This window comes from Perca flavescens, chromosome 8 (genome assembly GCF_004354835.1).
Source record: "Perca flavescens isolate YP-PL-M2 chromosome 8, PFLA_1.0, whole genome shotgun sequence".
In the NCBI taxonomy this organism is placed as follows: Eukaryota; Metazoa; Chordata; class Actinopteri; order Perciformes; family Percidae; genus Perca; species Perca flavescens.
The window spans coordinates 14,125,075-14,150,283 of record NC_041338.1 but is presented as its reverse complement, the minus strand read 5'-3'; the positions used below and the strand labels follow the sequence as shown (position 1 = coordinate 14,150,283).

General features: G+C 43.4%; 1 protein-coding gene across 1 annotated transcript in view; it reads left to right on the top strand.

Moving 5' to 3' along the window:
• The window catches only part of mrpl23 (mitochondrial ribosomal protein L23), a 46,478-nt gene that overhangs the window by 16,091 nt on the left and 5,178 nt on the right, over positions 1-25,209 (top strand). Inside the window, exon 4 of the mRNA XM_028585571.1 lies at positions 4,747-4,820. Coding sequence (XP_028441372.1) covers positions 4,747-4,820 — 74 coding nt within the window. The remainder of the gene's footprint in view (positions 1-4,746; positions 4,821-25,209) is intronic.

Sequence of the window (25,209 nt, the reverse complement as noted above, 5' to 3'; positions counted from 1 at the left end):
GAGAGAGAGAGACCGTATCACTACTAATAGGTTGCACGTAGCTAGTTGTTAGTTTAGGACGCAGTTGTCAATTTCCCGTCCCACTAGGATTAGCGTGTGTCTGACAGGGTGGGGGGCGTGGCATCACGATGGTGGCTCTCCATCGTGATTCTGATATCGTCCATCGGCACAACCCTAGTAGTGCTACTAGCTACTGCTTGCTACTATTCAATAGCCCGCGGCCGTTTGGGAACAGAGACGTTTGGGAACAGAGACGTTTGGGAACAGAGACATTTATTAACGTTACATCCACGTTACAGGCTTTACAGCATACGGCCCTCGGGTGTATTATAAGATAATACAAATGATGAATTACAGCCGTTATATCCATTATTACAGCTACAGGAACTCAAGAGAACTGTCATATGAGCTTGCAGTGCAGGGCAGCTCAGCCTGCAACACAATTCTTTTTTTTTGTTGTGACGATGATCGCTCTAGAGTGGAGTCAGAGTTGCATGAATTCCGATTTTGACTTTCCAGACTCGCAACGGATTTGGACCATATATGAAAGTGGCCCAAATCAGAACTGGAAAAGATTGGATGCCATGTGACTTGGGCTGTTTGCACTGAAAAAATCAGATTTGGGTCACTTTTGCCTGCAGTCTGAACGTAGCCTTAGAAAGCACCTTAGTGTCTGAGTTCAAAAGCGAAATGGTGTGATATGAATCACATTTAGTATGCAGCTTGCCAGTTATAGTCTGTTTGTTTGGAGTGACTTTTCTTAGTCGGCATTGTAAGTAAAGGAAGCCGATAAAATAAACTTAAAGATTAAATATGAACTTTTACAGGATTAAATTCAAGTTTGAAGCGGAGCAAAAAAGATGCGACTGATCATCTCTGTGCCATCCCCGAAATAGCCCTTTTAATCAGTTGACGATTTCTTAAATTCAATTTTAGTTATGGTCCATGGAATTCACAGAAGGCTGATTTCTGTTTTAGGAAGCATAAAGTAAAATTTATTTTGTTTTGGAGACTCTTAAGTGGTGGTTAGCGTGATTAGCAATTTCAGCTCGCAATGTCGACGGTCTTCCCATTGACATGCAGCAGCGGGAGGGTTTTCCAGCGGCTAGTTGCGGTAGTGGTTAGCGTGCCTGGCTCTCCTTCCCCCTAACACACACAGCTGCTTATCTGACAATCTGCTGCTGCAGCATTCCAGTCTCCAGCTGTCCCAGGACACCCCACGTTCCCTCCACACACTTACAAACTTGCAGCTTCAGGGCCCCAAGTGCACCATCCCCTTCACATACATCCCAACCCCAAAGTCCCCCTCTTGCCCCCTTATCGAGGATGACCATAAAGCCAAGAGTTTTACTTTACTTAATAAACCTCCTGACTTTTCATTGGTGGAGAAAACTGCTTAAGTTTGCATGGACTGATTTGGGATCTCCCTACAAGTTTAGGAATTTGCAAGTTCATGGAAGAACAGAATAGAGGACATATGGGTGGCTTGAAGTTGGAGAGATGCTGATGGACATGCTAAGAAGAGGAGGCACTAGCTCCCTCTGTGCTATGCCTGAAGGAGAGACTGGGAAGAAAAGGGAGGGAGGAGAGAGGCGTCTAGCTTAGCCTAGCCTACAGTTTGGAGAACCCATTAACGCTGTTTATTAGGGTTGTGTCATTAAAAGCAAGGGGAAAGGGAAAGCTCCTCGGGAGGGTGGATGGAAGGAAAGCAGTGAATTTTGGGGGGACAGAGAAGAAAGGGCGGCTCGGGGCCCCCTGTGATCCCGAGGTGCGTCAGAGAAGGTATCCATGTCTGCGTCAGGAGTTCCACTCCATTGGCAGCGTAAAGAAGGCAAAAGGGAGAGGAGAGTGAGGGGCGCAAACGACCCTTTCTTTCCTCCATGGGCGGCAGGGGTATTTTGGAAGGAGTTGCCATGGTTACCCCTCCGGCCTGGGATTTGTAACGTGATAGCTGGCTGCCAAACCGCAATCTCAAAGAGGGAGAAATTGTGCTTGCGTTTGCGAGTGTTGCATGAAAGCTCTGTCTGTATGTCTGTATGTGTTAGGAAAGGGCTATGTGAATTCAGAGAAACACTTTTTACCTTTTTCAAGGGGTGTAACACACACACAGAGGCACACACTCTTCGTTACCTCTGTCTCCCACCCACAGAGGGGCCTCCAGCTAGCCAGGGGTGCGTGAAGGGGGGTGTTTTACAACCCTGCTCAGGGATTTCCCTGAGCAGTGGGCTGCCTGGCTAGTGATTACTAGTTACACATATGAAAAGAAACTACACACACACACACACACACACACACACACACACACACACACACACACACACACACACACACACACACACACACACACAAAAATTACTCATTACAGCGGAATGTTTCCCTTGTTTTTCATGTCATAAACTGTTCCCATGGCAATGGCCTTTACTCAGAGGGCCTGTTGACTTGACCACCAGGGTCTCATTGAGATAAGAGTTCTAAGGCGGAGATTGATGTTGTGCTCATTATCCATTATTGATACTAGAGTTTTCGTCGTAACGTAAAGATTGAGGTACCTGTGTGAAGTGCCTGCAAGTTTAGTAAAATTACACACACACACACACACACACACACACACACACACACACACACACACACACACACACACACACTCTCGTACTTATACTCACACTCAGCCGATCCCAGAGTCCCCCTGTCTTCCAGACTTGGAGTGGTCTGACAGGAGAGAGGATGATGTCATCATCTTGTCCAGCTGGGGAAGAGGTTTACCTGCTGTCCATTCATCAACAAAATCAAGCTCTGCCCTACCACACGTACACACAAAATATTCTCTGTTCTACAGGGAAATAAACACAAACTTAGTCAATTGTGTGTGGTTCAGATAAGAATGGAACATAATGTGATAATTGCTGTGCAGGTAAATAGATTTCAGGATAGTTCTTTAGTCATTTTGCTAACTGTCACCTAGGGATAGGGATGGACTTTAATCTGACGGTTGTATTCTTGAGTAATCAATTATTCATTTGGTCTTAATACCATGTTATATCAGAAAAAAAAAAAAGTCCATCGCTATTACCTAGTGTTTACCGGTCTTGATGTCCGGTTCACTTTTTGCTGCTTCCAACGTTACGTGATTTTTAATTTTTTTGGGGGGGGGGCTTTTCCCTTTTATTTTCAAAGTGGATAGACATGAAAGGGGGAGAGAGATTGGGGACGACACGCAGCAAAGGGCCGCAGGTCGGATTCGAACCAGGGCAAACGCTCTTACTGGGTGAGCTAGAGGTCGCCCCCCAACGCTACATGATTGCTGGAAATACCGAGCAAACTTTTCTTCACTTTCCTGGAGCACCAGTAGATAGCTGACAGGAACATCGTGTTGAAAAGGTTGAGAAAAAAAGGCTGTACCATAACGCTGGCTCTTCCGTTTCTACCCTCCACAAGAAAAGTCCAGCTTAAATTCACTTAGAGCATTTTGCTAAGAGGAAACTCAATAAAAAGCCATTTTGCCGACATTAAATATCAAACAAAAGCCAGACACTATATTGTATTAAGTTGCTGTGAGCTGTAAATACAATCTCGGAGCTGACCGGGCAAAGACGGCATTTTCATCAGACTCACCCTGGGTCCGTTAATTAAGTGTGCTGCTAATAACATAAATTACATATACACCCACAATTAAATCCATTCTTCAACGTTAACCATCAAGCCACTAGGCCTGCTTGGAAATGAACACCTCTACTAAAGTGTTAAATTTGTTAACGATAATAATGACGAGACGACGCAGCAACGCCGTCGTTAAACGCTGACTGTGGCGATATCAACATGCGATATCATTGACGAAAAAGACAACACTAAAATGTAGCTGAACAAAAACTCTATTTGCATTGCCTTCCACCTTTTCTTACTCTCTCTCTCTCTCTCTCTCTCTCTCTCTCTCTCTCTTTCTCTCTCTCTCTTTCTCTCTCTCACACACATCCTGGAGCCGGCTGAATGTTTGTCTCTGTACTTGGTCTGATTTCTGGTGGTTGATTAACGATTTGCTGATTGTCTCTCATAACGGGCAGGATGGGTAGCACACTGCCATGAGGCAAATGTCTGATTACTCCACATTTTAATTGGGATATTTTGGGATTACATTCTGAATCGGCAACATTCTCTGTCAGGTAAATGTAGTAGTACAATGTCTTCCTCTGATGTAGAAGTACACTGTAAGTCAGTAGTAGGCTATACAGTGGAGTTGCATATTAAGTGGTTTGGGTTTCCTCTGTAAGTAATTTGGGGTACAATTTGGTTCTGGAGAATGCTAGAACCAGCAATACCACAGGCCAAGCAACGGCCCGTTCCAAACGGGCATATTTTGAACGGGCACTGTACTAGTCATTAAAAAAAAATAGCATTGTCTTATTCAGTGAATTCAATACCTTTCAAATCAATGTACTTCATTACATTGATGCAAAAACACTGAAGCAGTCCTGCTCACTCATTAGTAACATTGCCCACCAAGACCCAATACAACTAGAGTTTTTACAGGGCAAGCTACCTCAGTAGAAGCAGTATTGCAGTCTCTAACAGTTTACAAATTTCCTTCGACTTCACGGTATATTGTCAAATTACCCAACCCTACTCCAACCATATTTATAAATGTCACCATCATCACTATGTCCCACTGTCTGCTGTCTCACAACCAGAATTTGCTCATGTTTAGTCATTCCTGTTTACCAACAAATGCATTCCTGCTGTTCTGTTTCTCAGGCTCCAACAAGAAGAGGAATCATCTAAACCAGAAGGTTAAGCAGCCTGACTATAAAGTAGCCTACGTTCAGCTGGTGAGAAGACACAAACACACACATACATGAACATATAGGGCCCTATCTTGCACCCGGCGCAGCGCAAAGCCCGACGCAAGTGTCTTTGCTAGTTTAAGACCGACGCAGTTGTCAATTTCACGTCCAGCACACACGTTGTTTAAATAACAAATGCACCTGCGCCCATCTTTGCGCCCATGGGCGTGCTGGTCTTACAGGGAGGTGTGTTCAGGTGAATTCTTGGTGTATTGTATCTTGAGGCAGCGGGAAGTGATCGCGCCATTGACCAACAAAAACCTGGTCTAAAGTCAGTAGTGCAGCATTTCATTGTTATTTTAACAGCGAATTAGTAAAATGTGCCTACGCTTATGCACAGCGTGCACACACTATGCTTGTTACACACACAGGGAAGCGCAGCAGCACACAAACATGCAAAAGATTACAAATAAAAATATTACGGTGCAAATCCGCCATCATAATAGCAATGCGCCAAGGTACAAACATGCCTGGCTTTTAAAGGGAGATGACACTCGCGGAACACTTTTCGCCCGTGGCATGTAAACAAAAAAAGAGAGAGAGAGAGAGAGAGAGAGAGAGAGAGAGAGAGAGAGAGAGAGAGAGAGAGAGAGAGAGAGAGAGAGAGAGAGAGAGAGATGGTTAATCTAATGTTACGGATCGGGCCGGTCAGATCATACAAAAGTAACGTTCTGATTAATAGCGGTTGGGTGAAATAATACACACGAGGAAAATATTAGGTGAAAAATAAGGTGGAAGATGATTAGCCGCCTGGTCCTACCAGACTCTCGTACATTTCATTTGTACAGAGAGTCTGGCCACTCTCTATTGACAAGTGTTAACTTCCTTGAAGGTGGGTACTCTGTTGAAGTTTAAAACTATTGGATCTGCCCAGAGCCACTCTGGATCTGCCATAACCAATTGCTAATGTTTGGTCGTGACGTTGGCTTAGCATCGCTAGCGTTAGCCTTAGCCAACTCCTTCACCACTAACGGAGCGAGCTGGAAAATAAAATCAGACTTTTCCCGAACCCCGTGGGGAGGAGGGCCACAACATCATGGCCACCAACACAACTCAGCAAAGATTTGTTCTTGCTCAGGCTTTAACTTCGGGATATTTGGCAGCATTGCCACAACGGACCGAATGGCTTCGCTCGCATCCTTCTCCGCCGCCATTATGGAACTACAACTCTAGCGCACGACCTCAACGTCATCGTTCTCAGCCACTCCCTCTGTTCGCTGATTGGATCGGTAAAGATTTGGCCGGAGAAAACCAAAGAATATACCGCAAACCCAGATGGAGTACTGAAAGAAAATGAAAATTGAGCGGAAGTACGTAGGAGGGCGGAGCCAGGCTAAAAGATGATAAACTTACCGGCAGATTCGGATAAAGAGCCGATCAACGCATTAATAATAGATGGAGTGCGTTTGTGTTTGTGTGCATATGATATAGGCCTAGCTTTTGTATTTGTATAGTTCTTTTCATACAAACATTTGTAATGTTTTACACTAAAATAGCCTTTTAAAGGCTATAGCCATACTGTGTATGTAGGCTATAGGCTATTATTCGGGGATGCACAAACTGAGAATTGGGAGACCCCTCCACAATAACGTTCGGTCTCTCTCTTTCTTTCTCCACTCAGCCCTGTGTTTTTTTATTATTGTGGGGGCTGCATTATTAAACCCAAATCTCAGGGGGAAAGAGCATTTTGGGGGCCTTGAGCCTTCAGCTTTTGTGTCATGTGCGATTTTTGAAAGGGAGACTCGCCAGGTGAGGGAGGTGAGACGGGTTAGTTGATGCTCCCGCGTAGAGCCCTGAGGGGCAGGCAGCCTTTGAAGCTGAGCTCGCAAACTCACTGACACACAAATGCAGGTATGAACAGACGCACAACAAAAATGAACATCAGTGTGCACAAATGCACCAAAAAAATATCAACGAGAACTGTTCTTTTACCTGTCATTTCAAATTGTTTCATGAGAAAGCCTCTCTTGCACACAAATCATGCAGCCCTACCTTCCTGTGCGGTTCACACACTCTGGCTGCACTCTTGAGAAAGCAGCAGTCTGGGTTCTTGCAGGGCCTGAGGGTGAAAGGTCGTCTTTGGTTACATGCCAGACTTAATACAGGAAATATTGAGATATGGTTATCATCTGGTGTAGGTCTCCTATCTGTGCTCGTGTGCCATAGATGGGATGTGAGAACTCTACGGAACTACTACAGATTATTTTCATCGTTGATTTAATCTGCTGATAATTTTATTGATTAATCGAATAGTTGTTTGGTCTATTAAATGTCAGAAAATGTCTGTCTGTGTTTTCCAAAGCCCGAAAGGACGTCGTCGGATGTCTTGTTTTGTCCACAACTTAAAGCTATTCGGTTTACTGTCATAGAGGAGTAAAGACACTAGAAACATGTAAGAAGCTGGAATCAGGGAATTTTTACTCTTATTTTCATAAAGAATGACTCAAACGATTAATCGATTATCAAAACAGTTGGTTGATTAATTTAATAGTTGACAACTAACTGATTAATTGATTAATCTTTGCAGTTCCAGAGCAATTGTGTGTGTGTGTGTGTGTGTGTGTGTGTGTGTGTGTGTCTGTGTGTGTGTGTGAAGGGACACTCCCGATGGTGGTGTGTCAGCCCAGACTCTCTCATTGCATCACAGCAGTTCACACCTGTGTTTGAAGTGAGATTTGGGTCAGGAAGGCCCATTCCATCTTGCCAATGTTTGAAGTCTGTTCCTCTTTGAAATCAAACAAACCTCCCTCCAAAATGTAAAAAAAGAAAGTCAGTGTTTTAATGCGCCTTTGATGCAGACGTGAAAAGCAATGGGCCTTTGTTTTGTGCCTGCCGTTTTGATCTTGCCCAGATAAATCAACAGTGGTGTAGACGCTTGTTTACGCCGCGCCGCCCACCCGACTGGGAGCCATCCATCTTGAAACGGATGAATAATGAAAATTGTCTAAACACGACAATTTGAAAGAGGATACATAATTGAAGCAGCTATGAATCTTTAAGAGGGGAAACTTCCTCTTGTCTCACACCAAGGACATGGCCTGTGATTTTGTGTGCGTCTGGAATTCCTAGCGGAGTCAGTAGTGATGCTTCTGTCTCACCAGATGCACACGACGATGATAGGTGTGAGGATGCTGAACAACACACACACACACACACACACACACACACACACACACACACACACACACACACACACACAAACACGTACAACCCCAGAGGACTGATGTTTTTCCTTGACTTTCATTCGCTCTGTAGTCGCAATCACGTCGCGGTTTTCTGGAGTCATGCTCATTTGACGGTGAACAGCGGGCAGATATGCTCAATGCAGGCTCTTCGTGCTTAAAATGGCTTTGATATAAAACCGAATATCCGGCCTATTTCTCTGGCAGGTTTTTGGAAAAAACATTCTCTCTCAACTCCCTTTCCTACCCTCACGCTCTCTCTTGTGTACACACACACACACACACACACACACACACACACACACACAGAGCCCCAGAAAACCCTCCTTTCTTTTGCAGCGGTGGGTAGAAAACAAGATTGTTCCTAATTGACTCCACATGTGGGAGAGTGTTCTGTGGGTCGATGCTCCCCCATTTTACCCTTATCCTTCCCTCTCCCCCCTCTACTCCCTCCATCAGCTAATATTGCAGTAATAACGTTTGCTCTCTCTCTCTCTCTCTCTCTCTCTCTCTGTCTCTCATTCCTTACTCTTGGTTTGTGGTTAAGGGGAGGCCTCCGGTTAGCAGGGTTCCGTGACGGCCGTTTTCCTCAGGCTTAGGGGGGACCCCAGTAACGGGGAAGTGTGTGTGTGTGTGTGTGTGTGTGTGTGTGTGTGTGTGTGTGTGTGTGTGTTTGTGACAGGGTGGTGGGGGTGACAAAAACAGCAGTAGAAAATAAAAAATCTTGAGTCTATCAGACTGCTTTTAGGTCTGGCTGCACATCAATGGGACTGGTGTGTATAGAGTTAAACAGCTTTCATGCACCGCTAGGACTAGCTGAGTCTAAAAGGGCTAAGTAACCGCTACGCTCAGGGTAACGCTTGTTTCCGATTTTCGCAGTGAACTCATACTGTTCCATCTATTTGATGATGTAAAGGGCTGATGTTTGGAAAATCCAATTCTGCATTGCACTTTTTGACCTCTGTTGTAGACATTACTTCATGATGTACAGTAGGCGTAATTACATTTCTTGTCTGGTTCACTATACCTTTTGTATAATGACATTTTTCTCAGGTTTTAAGAATATTTTAGTATTTACAAAGCAAGCCACATCGCCTTTTAATTATCAGGAAAAATTTTAGCATTTCATCTTTCATAGTTGACTTGAATGCGCTTGGTAGAGAAGACTTTTTTTTGCAACTTATCATGTTTATAATGCATGGCAGACCGTGTGGTTTACCCTCATTAAATTCTCTTAGCCCATCTCATAGCTGAAGTACACCGTGCCACCATTTCCGGTTAGACCCAGTCTGGTGCTTTTCATAAAAGAGAGGGCACTCCAATTCTGAAATTACAGTAATTTTGAATGTTTTCAGTCATTGTTCTGCAACATTATTGTCAGTGAAACATTTACGATAAAGTACTCTCTGCCTGGCATGCAAATGAAAAGGCTGTGGTGAGTTTTGGTCAGAGGACGAGTTTTTCTCTCTCTTTGGAGTGGCAGCTCGTTTGCAAGCGAGCTTTCCTGGCTGGTGCCAGCTGCAGCACTTCAGTGGGCTGAGTGCTCTGAGTGCATGTTGATAGCTCCCGGTGGGTGACGCTGTGAATATATGAATGGGATGCCTGACCAGTCTCAGCATTTCTGAATGATCCCGTTTAGTGCCACATTGTGCTGTAAATGTCAAATGCATGCTATAAAAGAAACCATGTCCATTCAGCAGATTGTCCACAGCTGGTCAGTTTGATCATCTGACAACATGCTCTATTTTGCCATTGCTTACAGGATTTTTGAAAAATAACTCTGATTTTATTTATTATTTTTCATTTCATTTGCAATTCTGTGGTTGAACCTCCGTTGCATTAAAGGGAACAGTTTTGAAAATATTTAGAAAATTACATTTGGAACATATTCCTATTACAACTATATTAAGGCGCAGCGATTTGTTTTCTGTGTGTTGAGTTCCGCATTGGCACGTCCAGGCACCTGTGGGATGCTTGCAACCATTTAACAAAACAAATCTACACTAGTTAACTGTTGTTTGACAGTCTATATACATCTAAAAAAAAAAAAATCACAGAGAGACTAGAAGTCCATGTGCATCAGCAGTCCTCTGGGCTCGCTGTAAACATCATCGTAAGTCTGTCCTTTTGTGGGGCGTGGTAGCATAATTCCCACACAAGCTCCATTCAACTGAGTTTATCTGTAGACAAAAGCTCAGTTCATATAGTCAGAGGAGAGTCTGAATCAGGGCGAAAGTAGTGAAAGTAGATGATGAGGGAAAACTGTAGCAGAAGGGAGAGCAGGCACACAGATGGTCCAAGGTGTTGTCACGATGCCGACCTTTAAGTTGTCATGAAGTGAGCAGATAGTTTTGTTAACACATAAACCAATGATGTCATTGTTTTGATAGCAGTCACGAGTTAGTTCTCCACATCTGAGGACAACCTAGATCCAGTTACACATACAGTATCTTTAATGCTTAGAGGTTGTATTTACTTCCTTACGTTACACACAAACTTAAACTACTACTTTTTATATTCTTGTGGGAACATTTACATGCACGCACGCGCACGCACTCACACACACACACACACACACACACACACACACACACACACACACACACACACACACACACATAGCAGAAACTGCTCATTTAGCCTATTATTGGTTTTTCATTAAAAAAAAAAAAAAATCATAAAAATAGTAAATAAGGTGTCAGGGTTTCTCTCCAGGGGCCTGGCCACTGACAGCAATGCAGCAAACCAGTCGCACCAGTCAGATCCCCATAGCAGTGTCCCGACCTGGCGACCACAGAACAAAACAAGATATGGGTTTGGACCAACAGTTGTAGAATAAGTGGTAGCTTCATTCAAATTGCTCATTTCTCGTGTTTCTTTCTGTCACTTTCTCCACCCCCGCCTGATCCACGGGGAAGGCATCACTTGAAGAGAACAGAGCGAGAGAGAGAGACAAATAGAGGGAGAGACTAAGTGGCAAACATGGAGGAGTTATGACACTGCTAAAAAGGTGGGGGGGGGGGGGGAAGGGAGAGGGAGAAACAGCTGGATTGAGAGTGATTATGAGAGGTAAGCTGTGGCCAAGTTTGACTGACACTAGATGGCAACGTTTTGCTGTACAGCTTCTCTCTGTAGCCTCGTCTTATCTCCTATCTGTTATTGACTCCTTGTTGCTTAACAATAGACCCTCTAGGGTGTGTGTGTGACTGTGTGTCTATCTGGCTGGGCTGGGGGGTGGGTGGGGGGGGGTGGTGGTGGAGGTGGAGAGGGGTACAGGATAGGGGGGGTGCAAATCCCTGTGATCCCACCCCTCCTCCTGTTCACGTTCTCCGTTCTGAGCGAAGCTGGAGGTGCTGAATCAGGCGGTCGGGTCGAGGGGGAAATCTTGCTTATCTGTGTGGAATTTTATTATTTTCAACTATTTGGATCATCGTGGCTCCCACTCTCCTTCCCTCCCTTTTCCTCCTTCCCACCTTGTCACGCAAACACAGGCTTTCCTCACACAGCCTTGTCTGTCTGCCTGCCTGCCTGCCTGCCGCTCTGCTTCCTTCCCTTCCCTGTGCTGCCTCACCCTCGCTTATCACGGCAATTAACATTTTTAACTTCTGCCACTTTTCCACCAGTGCTTTCTTCTCCTCTGTGTCTGTCTCATTTTTGTCTTTCACATAGGGCTGGGCGATTAATCATATGAAAAATGCTATTTCAATTCATACCACTAGTAATTCTTACATTACATGTTTCTCCTGTATGCCAGGCTGTTTTTCAGTAGCCTAGAATACAGTAACTAGTTGTTGTTGTTGAAATTTGAAACTCTACTGCCCAGCAAAGGGAAGTTGGCAGTGTCTTGTTCATTTTAACCAACCACTCTGGACAGTTACATTTAAACAAAATGCACAAACACATGGAACATAAAAAATGAAAACAAAATGAGTCTAAAATCAATAAATATGCAAAGATTTTATCTAACCCCAGTTCTAGCAACATTTTGCTCATACTTGATAAAGGGTCATATTCTGTTGTTTTTAACTTACACTAATAGAATGATGATGCTGACAGTCAAAAGCATATACTGCACACACAATGTTCACACACGATGTTCTGCTCCACAGCAAAACACCACATATTTATACAGTCACCACAATTATCACCACAAAACACAATGTGATGAAGCTATCAAGGCCAAGTAAACTTTCCCAGATGATCTAACAGAAAATCTCTGCTCTCTAACTGCCAAACTAGAGCCTTATTCGGTGCATCACTATGCCCAGTGAGCTCCTATAGGCCCAGCGACATTACAGATGCAACATCTTTATTACATGTTTTTACTAAGAATTGGGAGAGAAAATTGTAGTACCAGTTCTATGTGAGAAAGTCATGATTTTCCTTTTATCCACAGTCCTGCAGCCCTACTTTCACTTAAATGTATCTGTCAGCATTCTAGGCGTATAAATCTTCGGAAGGAAGGAATGGGCTGATACACTAATTAGTGTGTGTGTGTGTGTGTGTGTGTGTGTGTGTGTGTGTGTGTGTGTGTGTGTGTGTGTGTGTGTGTGTGTGTGTGTGTGTGTGTGTGTGTGTGTGTGTGTGTGTGTGTGTGTGTGTGTGTGTGTGTGTGTGTGTGTGTGTGTGTGTGCGCATGCATGTATGCTGGTGGTGAGCCTAATAAGAGGAGAAGCTTTTCTTGGCAATCAACCTTCGCTGAAAGGCCCACCATCTCCCTATGTGTCTCCTGATTTGGAAAATTCACCCCTAAGTAAAATCCTGTTTGGCTGTGTGAGAGTGCATGTGTAGGTTTCATAAGAGCTCAGTGGAGAGAGAACATGAATTATAGAGAACTGAGCAGGGTCTTAAGCATCCGGTTTGGAATCTCACACGCAAACCTTTTTTTGAATGGCTTCAGTCGAGGCTCCCTGTTTTCTCTCTCACACGTTTGACTCTTTACGCCTGATTTAGTTCCGATGATACAAGCTTTTAATGAACGTGCGGCAGAAGGATTGTCACGGCAAATGTTTATCAGACATTTATATCAAGACAAAACAAAAGAAGGAAAGCGGGGAAAAACGTCAGGGGAAAAAAAGCAGAACAGTACAGAAATCTAGTGTGATGTACTGTAACATCAAACATCTCTTTCTCCGTCTTTCCTCTTGTTTTCGATTCATTCAGCATCTTTTCTCATCACTAGGGGTTAGGGCTGAACGATTTTTGAAAATAATGTAATTGCAATTTTTTTCAAAAATATTGCGATTGCGATTCGATATGCAGTTATTTTTTAATCTCTTTGTCTTCTGTATTATTCAACAAAATCTAGCAATAAATCATTGTATAGTATGAACAACACAAGATTAGATAGATTAAACAAACTGTTCTTTCCTGGAGGCCAGGCATGTATTTGATGATGAAATTAGGTGATGCATGAATTTATATGAAATCTTTTATTTAACTACTTCAATCACAGTAGTATATTGAGCACTGACCAAGCCTGGTGTAAACATTCATATGCAAGTCAGAAACAAATCACACTAAAGTGCAGATTGCAGAAATATAAAAACAAATGTGGCTTTACCACACTTAGTAGTATTTAAATTATTTAATTATTATTTACATAGACATATGTAAACGTGGATTGCACTTTTTAAACACTGTCTTTGAACTTTACTAGACAGTTAAATAAGTAAAAATATATACACAGCGCACAGAGAGGAGTTGCCTCCAGCCCCTCCCTCCCCTCATGAAGTCCACTCCATATCTTTATAACGGCGCTAACCGCTAACCGGAGCTAACCGCTAACTGGAGCTAACCGCTATCAGAGCTAATTGTTGCTAACCGAGCCTTCAGTTCTGCGTGCCTGTATTCATTAACTGCATGTATGGACTGGAGCCCGAATAAAACCTTTACAAGTTTTAAACTACAACTCAGAGTTGTTTGAATGACAGAAATCTGCCTAAGGTACGGAGTACCGTTAGCGTGCTAAGTTGATGGTTTCTCTGCGGAGTGCAGACTGATTTGCTCTTGTGAGTCACGTGACCAAATCGCAGCCTTTGCGATTAGGAAATCGCGTTTTAACATATCGCCATATTATCGCAAATGCAATTAATCGTTCAGCCCTGCTAGGGGTGTACCGATCCGATATTAGGATCAGATATCGGCTGATACTGAAAAATTAGCTGGATCGGGGATCGGAAAAATTAACAGATCCAGGGGCCTATCCAGTTTGTTTTTTTTCCTTCGTCACAGCACTGGGACCCCTGTTAACTGCCTACCCTTCTCACTCATGGTAGTAACTTTATAACACAACAATTAATAACTCTCAACTAACTCTCTTTAAAAGGATAAAACACCATAGCATATAACAATTTGTGACTTAAACACTTATACTAATTATACTAACACTAATAATTTTACATTTATCCCCTTTAAAACCCTTTTGTCTCAGAACTGTGGCCTCCAAATGAAAAACCAAAATCTTGCTAACATTGTAGCTGCTAGCCTATCTAGCTAGCCAGGTAGCATAACAGTCTGTTAAGCTGGGAGAGGATCCGGTCGGTACTGCACATTCAAGAACCGAGAAGAAAGTTAGCTAGAGGATGAAGAAAGACCGGAGATACACCAGAACGTGTGCTCAAGAGAGGAGCCGTCTGTTGTTTCGAAGTTTTTGTTTAAAAAAAATCGGACATAATTTAGCCACTGTTGTTGCCCGTTGCGCTAATGTTACCGTAACGTTACTCGGCCGTGCTAACGTTACCGTGCTAACATTACTGTGCTAACGTTAAAGACCTGTCACTTCAAGCATGTAGAAGAGCAACGTTGTGAACGCAATCCACCTGCGGTCCCGCTACAGACCGCTGAGAAAGACGGGTTCAGAGCAATGATTAAAACACTGGATTTAAGATGTCTTGCCTCGCTGAAATACGTCCACCAACCTACTAACATTATTCAAACGGCGAAGGAGGCTGACAGCGGAGCTACGTTCAGTCGCCCACTACAACCTAACTTACCTGTGGCCAAGGTAGTGTTTATACAACTAGCTTACAACTATTTTATTTTGAAAGGGGAAAAAATGTTAAAGTTGTTTGTATGTGTAGGCTATTCATTCGATTTGAGTTTATTTTACTACTTTGCACAATAAAAACAGTTTAGCTTCTGTAACTGTTTCATGGATTCTCCTTCATATAAAGTTATTGTATAATGTCTTGGAGCCAAACCCTTTAGTAATAAAAGCTTTTAGTAAACATGATGACATTAACATGTTTTTGTGATTTTCTATGTACTCCTGACAGTAGAATAAGCCATTATAAACCTATATAAAGGTGGCCCATTATTGTTATTTATTTAAATTTATTTTAAGAAGTTTGATTACATTATATTTTCGATTTGAATGCACAATTGATTTTTAAATAACAAATAAGAATTCAATACATTATATCTATGTTATTTTGTCTTAGTTAGGAAAGTAATGTTTAGTTAGGAAGGTCTGGTGCCTTTAGTCTCTTCCACATGGTGGAAGGAAGGCATAAGGTGGAAGGTATACAGTTTATTATTAATTCAGCAACGGTATCGGATCGGTATCGGTTATCGACAGATACACAAAGCCCTTGCATCGGTATCGGTATCGGGACTGGAAAAAGTCGGATCGGTGCATCCCTACTCATCACCCTCATTTCCTCCCACATTTCCTCCAGGTTTCCCTTTTAGATTGCCATGGCAACACACACACACACACACACACACACACACACACACACACACACACACACACACACACACACATGCATGAGTGCATGCTTGTAACCTTTCTTGAATACCCCTGACCTCTTGACCTGTAATGACACAGCTGCCACTTTGATCAGCCAATCACCAATGCGGCGCCACCCAGGTTCTCAGTGGGGCTGGCACTGGCCTGATAAAGTCCTCTGATAGGCCCCTGCTGATGCATTTCCTGTTTTGGTATTGCTTCTTCATTTTTTATTTTCTCCACCAGCTGGTCCCCACATTCCTCAGAGTCAGGGAGGGGGCAGAGGCATTGCCTGCATGTTTATGTTGCCTGCGTGTGTGTGTGTGTGTGTGTGTGTGTGTGTGTGTGTGTGTGTGTGTGTGTGTGTGTGTGTGTGTGTGTGTGTGTGTGTGTGTGTGTGTGTGTGTGTGTGTGTGTGTGTGTGTGTGTGTGGTAGCCTAGATAGTTGGGTCTGGGGCCAGGAGGGGGGGGTTGGGTATGTGAGGGTTGTTTACATGCGTTGGTGAGAGAGAAATGGGGTACATTGTGGGGGTTGGGGGGAGGAGGAGGGGTGGGGGGGGGGGGATCGTTGAATGACATAGATGGAGGGGATAATGATAGGGAGCAGCTGTTTATGTGTGTGTATTTGTGTGTAATGGGGGGTGGTTGAGACAGGCGAGGTTTAGGTGTGATTTGGCTCTAAGGTACAGAGGTTGGGTTGGCGTCTTAGACAGAAGGCTATATGATTCACCGTTTGTTGTTATTACTAATATCGACAGATTTGGTGGTGTTATTCTTGGCTGTTTTTGTTGTTGTTGTTATCTTCCGAGTGTCCAGTTCAAGACCAGATGGATGTAAACGTCTTTGTGGGTGGCTGGGTGTGTATTTAGATGGTGATGATCTTTTCCTCAGAGCTCTGTTACCAGGGTCCAATGTCTCCAGTAGCAGGCCGGGAGCAGACATGCCCAGACATGAAAACTACCCTGCATGCACGCACCCACACACGCACACTCAAACACACACACGCACGCACGCACGCACGCACGCACGCACGCACGCACTTTCTCACTCACACCCTCGGTTTGTCTCTGGGCAGAAGTATGTGCTTATGTATCACTGGATGCTCTGCACTAAGGACGTCAGAGGGTCCCTGCAAAAGATCTTAAAGCATTTTCAGAGCCGGTGTTTACCCACCTGCCTGACTCCTGCTTTTTGTCTCACAAAGCACGTACACATTAGGGCTGGGGATCTCTAGGTACCACACAATCACATATAAGTCTCTGCGCATCTTGATGCATCTTAAATACTTTGTCTAACTGTATAACCACATTAACAATAACATAATTGTTAATATTTATCATAAAAGTGTCAGATGAATTGACAGTACTTCCATTACAGGGATTAAATCACAGAGCCAAATCTGATATAACTTGGTACTCCGATAAGGTATCAATACCAATCCAATGCAGTACTTTTTAGAAATATTTAAAAGAAAATTCCTCCGTGCACGTAACTGATTAGGATATTACTATCTACACATCACTTCTTTGCTTAAAGTAGACACGAGTTCATTCAGCCTCCTTATTTAAGGGTTGTGCTCATATGTTGTTTTGCATCGTAATTATATTGTAAGATTTAAAAAAAATAAAAAATGCAGTGGTTCCACCATTTTCCATCATAGATTTAGATTTCCTACCTAAGTATGAGGGATTCACAGGAAAATGTTTCACGTAATCCAATGCAATTTTGGCCAATTGATAACAGCCTTGCTGTTTACTGTTGACTGTCTTTACATCAAAGCAGAGCTGTATTTAGTTAATGCTAATGCAAACGGAACATATTTTACCTTTTTTTACCTACTTCAAATTAAAAGCATTAAACTGGTGAAACACTGCTTTCATTGTGAAGCAGCCACCGTAAATGCAATGTGGTTACCAAAAAGGCGTCTACAAAAAAAATTACTTCCAACTCTTTTTATCCACTTCATAAAATTCTAAATTTGTCAATTTGGATGGAAGGAAAATCCCAAAAGGCCACTTTGTCTCAGTCAACGTGTGGTTTTGGCAGAGCATATTGTTAAAACGTAAATTAAATGTGGTTAGGCAAAAAAAAAAAAATAGATCTATTAGCAGAATGGCCCCTAAAGCCGCCTACGCACGGTAAAACCACGAGGTAGGGCGCAGAGCAGAGGCAAAGCGCAGAGCAGGAATACGTCATCGTTGCTTCTGGAATTGGTTGTGCCTTGAAAGGTCAGGGGCAACGAGGTCAAAGTTGAAATAATTCGAACTTTGTGCACAGCGCTTGGCGGCAATTCCGAGCGCTGCGCGACGCCAAGTTGGGCGGCACCGCTCTCCCAGTAGGAAAACAATGGAACAGCCAGCGCACAGCGGTTTTACCGCGGATCATGTGTCGACGGCTTAAAGGAGAACTCCGGGCAAGTTTCTACCCTCTTAGCTGCTAGCTGCCGTCTGGGATGAGTGAGTGTGTTCAGCCAGGCTCCGGTAATAATCATCACGCAGCAGTTCCATGTGTATTTGTAGCATATATATCCATTTTGTGTGCGGTCGTTGGTGAATATGAGTCTCTGCAGTGGCGAATTGTGTGGTAGTTTCCTTAGCCAGGCTAGCAGCCCTGACCGGCATCCAGCTTCTACTTCCACCCTGCCTCCCTCGCCTGCCGCGCTGACAACAATCCACCTGCGCCCGCTGGTCTGGTGGAAGTCCTCCAGAGGACAGTTCATGCTTTCGCGGCAAAATTTTGAAGTTTATTCCCCCCTCAAAAATAGGTAATTGAGCACTGTAGTGGTTAACTGCCGTTTTAGCTGAGTGGGAGCTCTCGGCATTAGCTGCAGCAGCTCCATGTTGCTATCACTGATTCGGCTCGTTTTTTTTGCTATCGGCAGTACTCCTATACGTATAGCAATCAAGATTAACGTAAAACTTGCCCGGAGTTCTCCTTTAAGACTCCAACATTTGCCCACAAAATCTAATGTTACGGCGGTATATACAGTAAAAGCATAAAGAAGCTGCCGGTCCGAGGCGAGTTAGTGATTATTAACCCAGTCCCGGGGGTTGGAGTAAACCTCTGAATTCCGATTTAAAGGACAAATCCAGCGCAAAATGAACCTAGGGGTTAAAAACATGTGTCCGAGTTCGACCAGTTTTATCGCAAACCGCTAATTACCTCATAACGCTAGTCGTCGGGGCATGGCTAAAGTAAAAACCACTAACAAGGCTCAAATAGCACCACACTTCCACGGTAGCACAATGAGGGTCCCTACATGTAAACCGAAGCATTGAGAACTTTGTGTACAGACAGTTTATTAAAAAGATAGTTTAGAAAAACAGTACCGTTCACGTATACAGGGGGGCGCCATCTTGGGAAAACAGTCCGACCAGCCGAACGCCATGCATATATTTTAATAAACAGATATAATTCATGCATTTCCATGTAATTACATTTCACAAACGTAATTCCTATTGATTCCCATTGGGAAACCACGGACCATGGGAGATGTCAAGTGACAGTTCGGCTCACGTTGCACGGCCTTGTAGCCTTGTTAGTGGTATAGAAATAGCGATTTTCTTTTTACTTCACCCGTGCCCCAACGACTAGCGTTATAAGGTAACTAGTGGTTTGCGCTAAAACTGGTCACATTCGATTAGCATGAAAACAAATCCCAGAGAATGGTTGAACTCGGACACGTGATATTGTTATTGTCATTTTGCGCCGGATTTGTCCTTTTTAAGAGGTTTTATGCATCAATGCTGAATCAATAATCACACAGTAAGCAGTTACTTTCCCCATGACCACATGTACATGTGTGCACACAAAACATGATGTAAACATTGTCCAAAATATTGTCTTTGTCCGTCATGTGTACCATAGGCCATTAATGTGAATGACATGGAAACGCACACAAACATATGCTGCTGCAAGCCAAAGCTGACCAAGTTATTTGGCTGTTGCTGAGCTGTGGAGGAGATGTCATTGTAATTGGAGGGAGGGCCGGGGTCATGACCCTGAACAAACCCACAGCAGGATGCTATTGGTTAGTGTTCTCCTCAACGCAGTTTTGCTCTTTCTCTCAGCTGTTGCTTTGCTAAATACCTTTCAGGCTCTCATTTCATCTCAACAACTTCCTAACCTGACCTGTTTCATTTACTTTTTCATTGTTTTTTCTTACATCTTCCTATTGAATCATTCTTACCTCACTGCCTTTTCTGAGAGAACAGTCCAGTTTTGTCTACTTTTTGGTATTGACTTTCTTCACGCCTTCACCCTCCCTTCTCTCTCACTCTTCTGTTCCTGGAATGGTTTTACCAGAAGGTCTGGACGGAGGAACAAGGCAGAGTTGTGTGTGTGTGTGTGTCTGTGTCTGTCTCAATCAATGAGATAAAGTGAGAGTAAATGTGTGGCCCACCCAGGGGCCTGGCAGCTGGAGCTGTTTACAGTCATCAGGCTAGTCATCATCTCTTCTCCTCTTCCAATCCTTTCTTCAACTGTTTCTTCTCTGTGATTGCAGATAAAAAAGCACCCATAGATTATGCACTATGGGGCTATGAAACTATAGAGTAGAGCTCCACAATATGAGCACAGGATTCTCTGTAGGTGTGGGTATCTAACCTAAGATCAACAATGGGACTGTGTTGGACTGGACTGATACAGTTGATCTCTGTAGCTTTTTTAGGGCGTTTTCAGATTTGGCCTGAATACTTGAGTGCAAACTTAGGTTTCTGTCTTTTAGCCTTTCAGAGTGGAGAGTCATTACAGTGGTTTTTGTTAGTATACATGACGCAAGACCACTTTATAAGACTGCACTAGGCTTGGGCAATCTCTAATATTTTCAAATTATCCAATCGTGGTTACAAAAGATCGCCGATAGGCTACATTGAACACGTAATTGGACATAGCATATTATGCATATGCTGAGCGGGTTTCACTTTCATCAATGAAACTGGCAACACCGGCTCGGCTGTCCTGTCTCCTACTTGGCTGACGTGCTGACATGCTTTTGTTTTGATAGCGTCTTGCTTCGGTAGCTTGACACAGTTATTTTTGTCATATTCTTCATTACAGCGGCTAATTATCCACTTTACATTTAAACCCAAGGTTCCACTAGTCTACTCAAGCACTCATAGTGCTCTCCTTTTAGCGACTTTCTAGCTAATCCCGCCGTTATTTACACGGTGTTCGCTCTGTTAGCTGCTTTAGTTTAGCAGTTAGCGGTGGCTTCTCTCACTCTCCAGCTCTCTGTTGATCAGCGTGTCAAATGTTTAGCTGTTCCTCTGCCTCCTAATGTGATAATTATGTAATAACTGTAGTTATAGGAGGCAAAGCTCAGCACCAGGGAAACTCGATCGTTAACTGCTGTATCTTAGCCCCCAGTAACGTTAATGGGTGCGGGCTGACCTAATGTAATGTTAGCTCCCGTCCCTTGGCAGCAGCCGGGAAGGCAGGGGGGCTGGGTGACTGTCTGAAAGAGGCACAGCCCATCAGATGTCCAATGCATGGAAAAAAGACTGCAAACTCCTTTGTAATTAACGTTACCGCTCCACCAGAAAATTAACAGTAGGGCTCAGATTCTAGATATTACAGTTGTGATAGTAAGTTAGTTAAAATCGCTTTAATATATGTGTAGGAAAAACCCAATCACCCATCATTACTTCAATCGGCGATATACGACCTGATTGCCGATCGGCACAAGCCTAGACTGCACCACGTTTGAGCTTGCACACTTCACGAAACAGGGTCAGGGAAGACCGCTGTGAAAAACACCCATCCTACTTTTAGTTCTGTTGGTTTGTTCAGGTCTTATTACAGTACAATTCAAAGCAAACCTGGTAGGTCCACTTTTACCAGGGAATGTAATGTGAACTAATTACAAGAAACAGCCCCAAAACATTTTCATGAGCATGTTGTCCATTGTTTGGTCATTTCTTCATATGATCTTATTGGCACAAGGAGATGGATGTTGACATTGGATAGCCAGCAGTTACTCATGCTTGGAAACGCTAGTATAACAAAATGAACCAAGGGCAAACCACAGCCTGTACTGATCACTGTAGTCAGCTAATTCCTTCTTATCTGGTATGAAGACCAGAGATTATGGCAAAAAAATACCCCCAAAAACTCCTTGCCTTCCAAAATTTGTAACCTTGCAGGATGACAGGTTGCCAAAACTCTGTCCAATAAACAAGCTGCTTGTGAGTCCATCTGACTTTGGTTTACAAGCCCCGGTTCACTTGTAATTGGGCTGTGTGAACTTAAATGAACCGAAAAGAAAAATGCAACAGCGTTTTCATCTGTGGTTAAGACCAAAGAAAACAGGCTCACAAAGGTGTGATCACACTTGCGTGTGGCTGTTAAAGCCTGTTTGGAAAGAGTGTAGTAAATGCTCCTCCCTCGAGTTGAATTGCCCTTGAGCAAGGCGCCTAATCTCCTCCAACTGGTCAAGTGGAGCTGGTTACTGGCCAACAGAAACAAAATGGTTTCTCTTTTAATCAGCAACTTACAGCTTCAGGTGTCGATGTGGACAACTGCACGAGTTGCCGAAAAAGAGCGTGATGCATGCTGCAGTCAACAATTCCCTAGTTAAATAAGGTTTATACACACACACACACACACACACACACACACACACACACACACACACACACACACACACACACACACACACACACACACACACACACACACACACACACACACACACACACACACACACACACCTACCTACTACTACTACTCAAGTTGTCTCTGAGCTTTGCCAGGGTTTACCCCACCACATCACCACACTGCCACCGCAGCCGCATGAGCCACACAGCCTCATGAGATTTCTCACCGCGTCATCAACACTTCTCCGTTTCAGTGTGCAGTCCAGATTTGGCCGTACTCTAATGGCAACCGCCAACATCTGGTTTATTTGTATTGACTGCTTTATGAATGGCGCTATCTTCTGATGCCTGCTGGGTTGTCCCTCATCAATAAAAGGGATATGTAGTTTGTCTGACAGTCTGACTGGCTGGTGTGAATGGCTGAGTTTCACATTTCCAGACCACTTAAAGACTTTTTAGTCTCTGTGACCACATTTAGAGCTCCTCTGTTCTTTAATTTGGTCAGTTGCGGTCATTTAAGAAGTCAGTGTACTTGGCCCCCACCCTTCAGTCACATCTTATTTAGCTCCACAATAACTCTAGGTGCTCGAGGTTTCGAGAGAGCACAAAAGAAAGGCTGATTTCAGGTCGTAAAAGAGTGTTTAGAATGTTTTTTCTGATGGATTCAATTTTTAAGTTGTCTACGTTATCTGAATGGAAGTCACCATTAGACCACAAGAGCAGGTTTACGGCTGTTAAACAGTCTTCAAAGTAATAAAATGTTGCTCCAAACTGATTTCATTCCAGAGCCCATAAAATCGGATACCATGGAGGCTGTCCTGTGGATTGAGGATATTGGAAAATTATGTCAAACTTACTCCAATGGGGTTGAGTTTTTTGTTTTTGTTCAGATTTGTAGCATAGTTCTTTCTCTGTGCTTACTGTGCTGCCCATTCAGAGGCATTTAAATGCTGATGTGTATCTGTCACATGGCGGTGTCTGGTCCTGGTCCTGGTCCTGGTCCTGGTCCAGTCCGGTCCAGTCGTGTCCCGTATGTTTTAACTCTCAGAGCAGCAGGTTGAATCGGCCTTTTGTGTCCTCAGTTGCCTACTGTGCCATAATGTTCTATTCAGCTCCAGGTCGGAAAAGCACTGTGCACCGGCACCTTCCTGTTTTTATCAAAGACATTTTAACACATCAAGCCAGAACAACTATGGCTTTCATATTTCAAACTTAAATCTAAGCTTATGAATATTAAAAGAGTCACCCCCTTCACATTTTCCCTGTATTGATTTCACATGCATCCCATGGTTGCCGGACACACATTTGTCCATTTTTTCAACATTCTTCTATTTTTTTTCTTCTTCTCTTAAGCGGGAAATTGTTATACACAAACACACACCAGGACACTCTCCCCACCCCACCTGTAGCATACAGTTGTATGTTACAACTGTATGCTACAGATCAGAAGCAAAGGTCAATCAGAATACAGTTGCCCATTGTGTGTCTCTTTCCATCTCTCACCTGGTCTTCTCTCTTTTCACTCTCCTCTTTCCCTCCTTCCCTCTGGGGATGCAAACAGGATTACTTAGGGTTTGTGTAAGACTCTGTTGTATCCACACACACACACACACACACACACACACACACACACACACACACACAACCAGGTTTGGTTTAGGGACCTTTCACTGAAGTACATTTGAACCCTCAAGGCTTCCACCAACTACAGGCAAGCAGCACATACCAATAAATACACAAACCATTTTCTGAATGTAACTGCTGTGAAAACAATACGGGCACCCCAGCTGTCCCTAATTTGACAGATGTCCCCAATCAACTGGTTAAAAGTCTTGACAGTGGTCCCCAAATGACACAGCGCAGACCGACACCCTAAATACACGCTTCCTGGAACAGAGCAAGACATTAAATTAGAGCTTAATAAGGAAACATACACATACACACAGATGGGGAAAGTGAGATGGGTTGGTAGTGAGTCAATGACAACATTTGTCTTCCCCTCTTAACACCCCCCCCGCCCAATGTTTCTCCTTCTTTTCCCATTGAAAGGAAAACTGTGGGTGTAATGGGTTGTTCATGTGCGTAAGAGGAGCATGTTAACATCACTAGCAGTGTTGGGCCTTGTCCCAATATTCCTGAAAGGAAGCTTGATTCAATTGGGAGCATGGTGAAGATGATGGCAGAGCGAGGAAACATCCACTCCTACAATCTGTCATGTAGGATGCATAGTAGGTAACGGAAAGAAAACCCTTGTACATAATGCCTGACTGTCTTGCTTTTGTCTTTTTTGGCCAGGCCCCCAGTTCCTAATACACCCCCCCCCCACCCCCTTCTTTCTCTCTCTCTCTCTCTCACACACACACACACACACACACACACACACACACACACACACACACACACACACACACAATACACAAGTAGACAGAGGCAGACAGACACAGCACAATGCTCTGAGCACAAAGAGGCAGAGGGTACATGGGCTTTGCCTCTGCTTAGGTGCGATGTATATATTTTAGGGCTGGGCAACAATTAAAATTTTGAATCGCGATTAATCGCATGATTTCCCTGATTAATAGTGATTAATCGCATTGTAATGTACGCACAATCCAATAATGAATTCAGAAGTAGTGTATAGCGCAATTTTATGTTCTGCCATATGAACGAAAGTGCCATAACATTTGTTCTGCTAACACTTAACATCAGCATTTAGTTCATACAGTAGCAATTCAATAAAATATTTTGTGTAAATCTCAACTTAAACAATGTAATCAAAGCAAATACAAAATTAAAGCTTATTGCCACTGCCAGGGCATTAATGTTATCCTGTTTGTTATATATAAAATAAAACTGCCCACAAAATC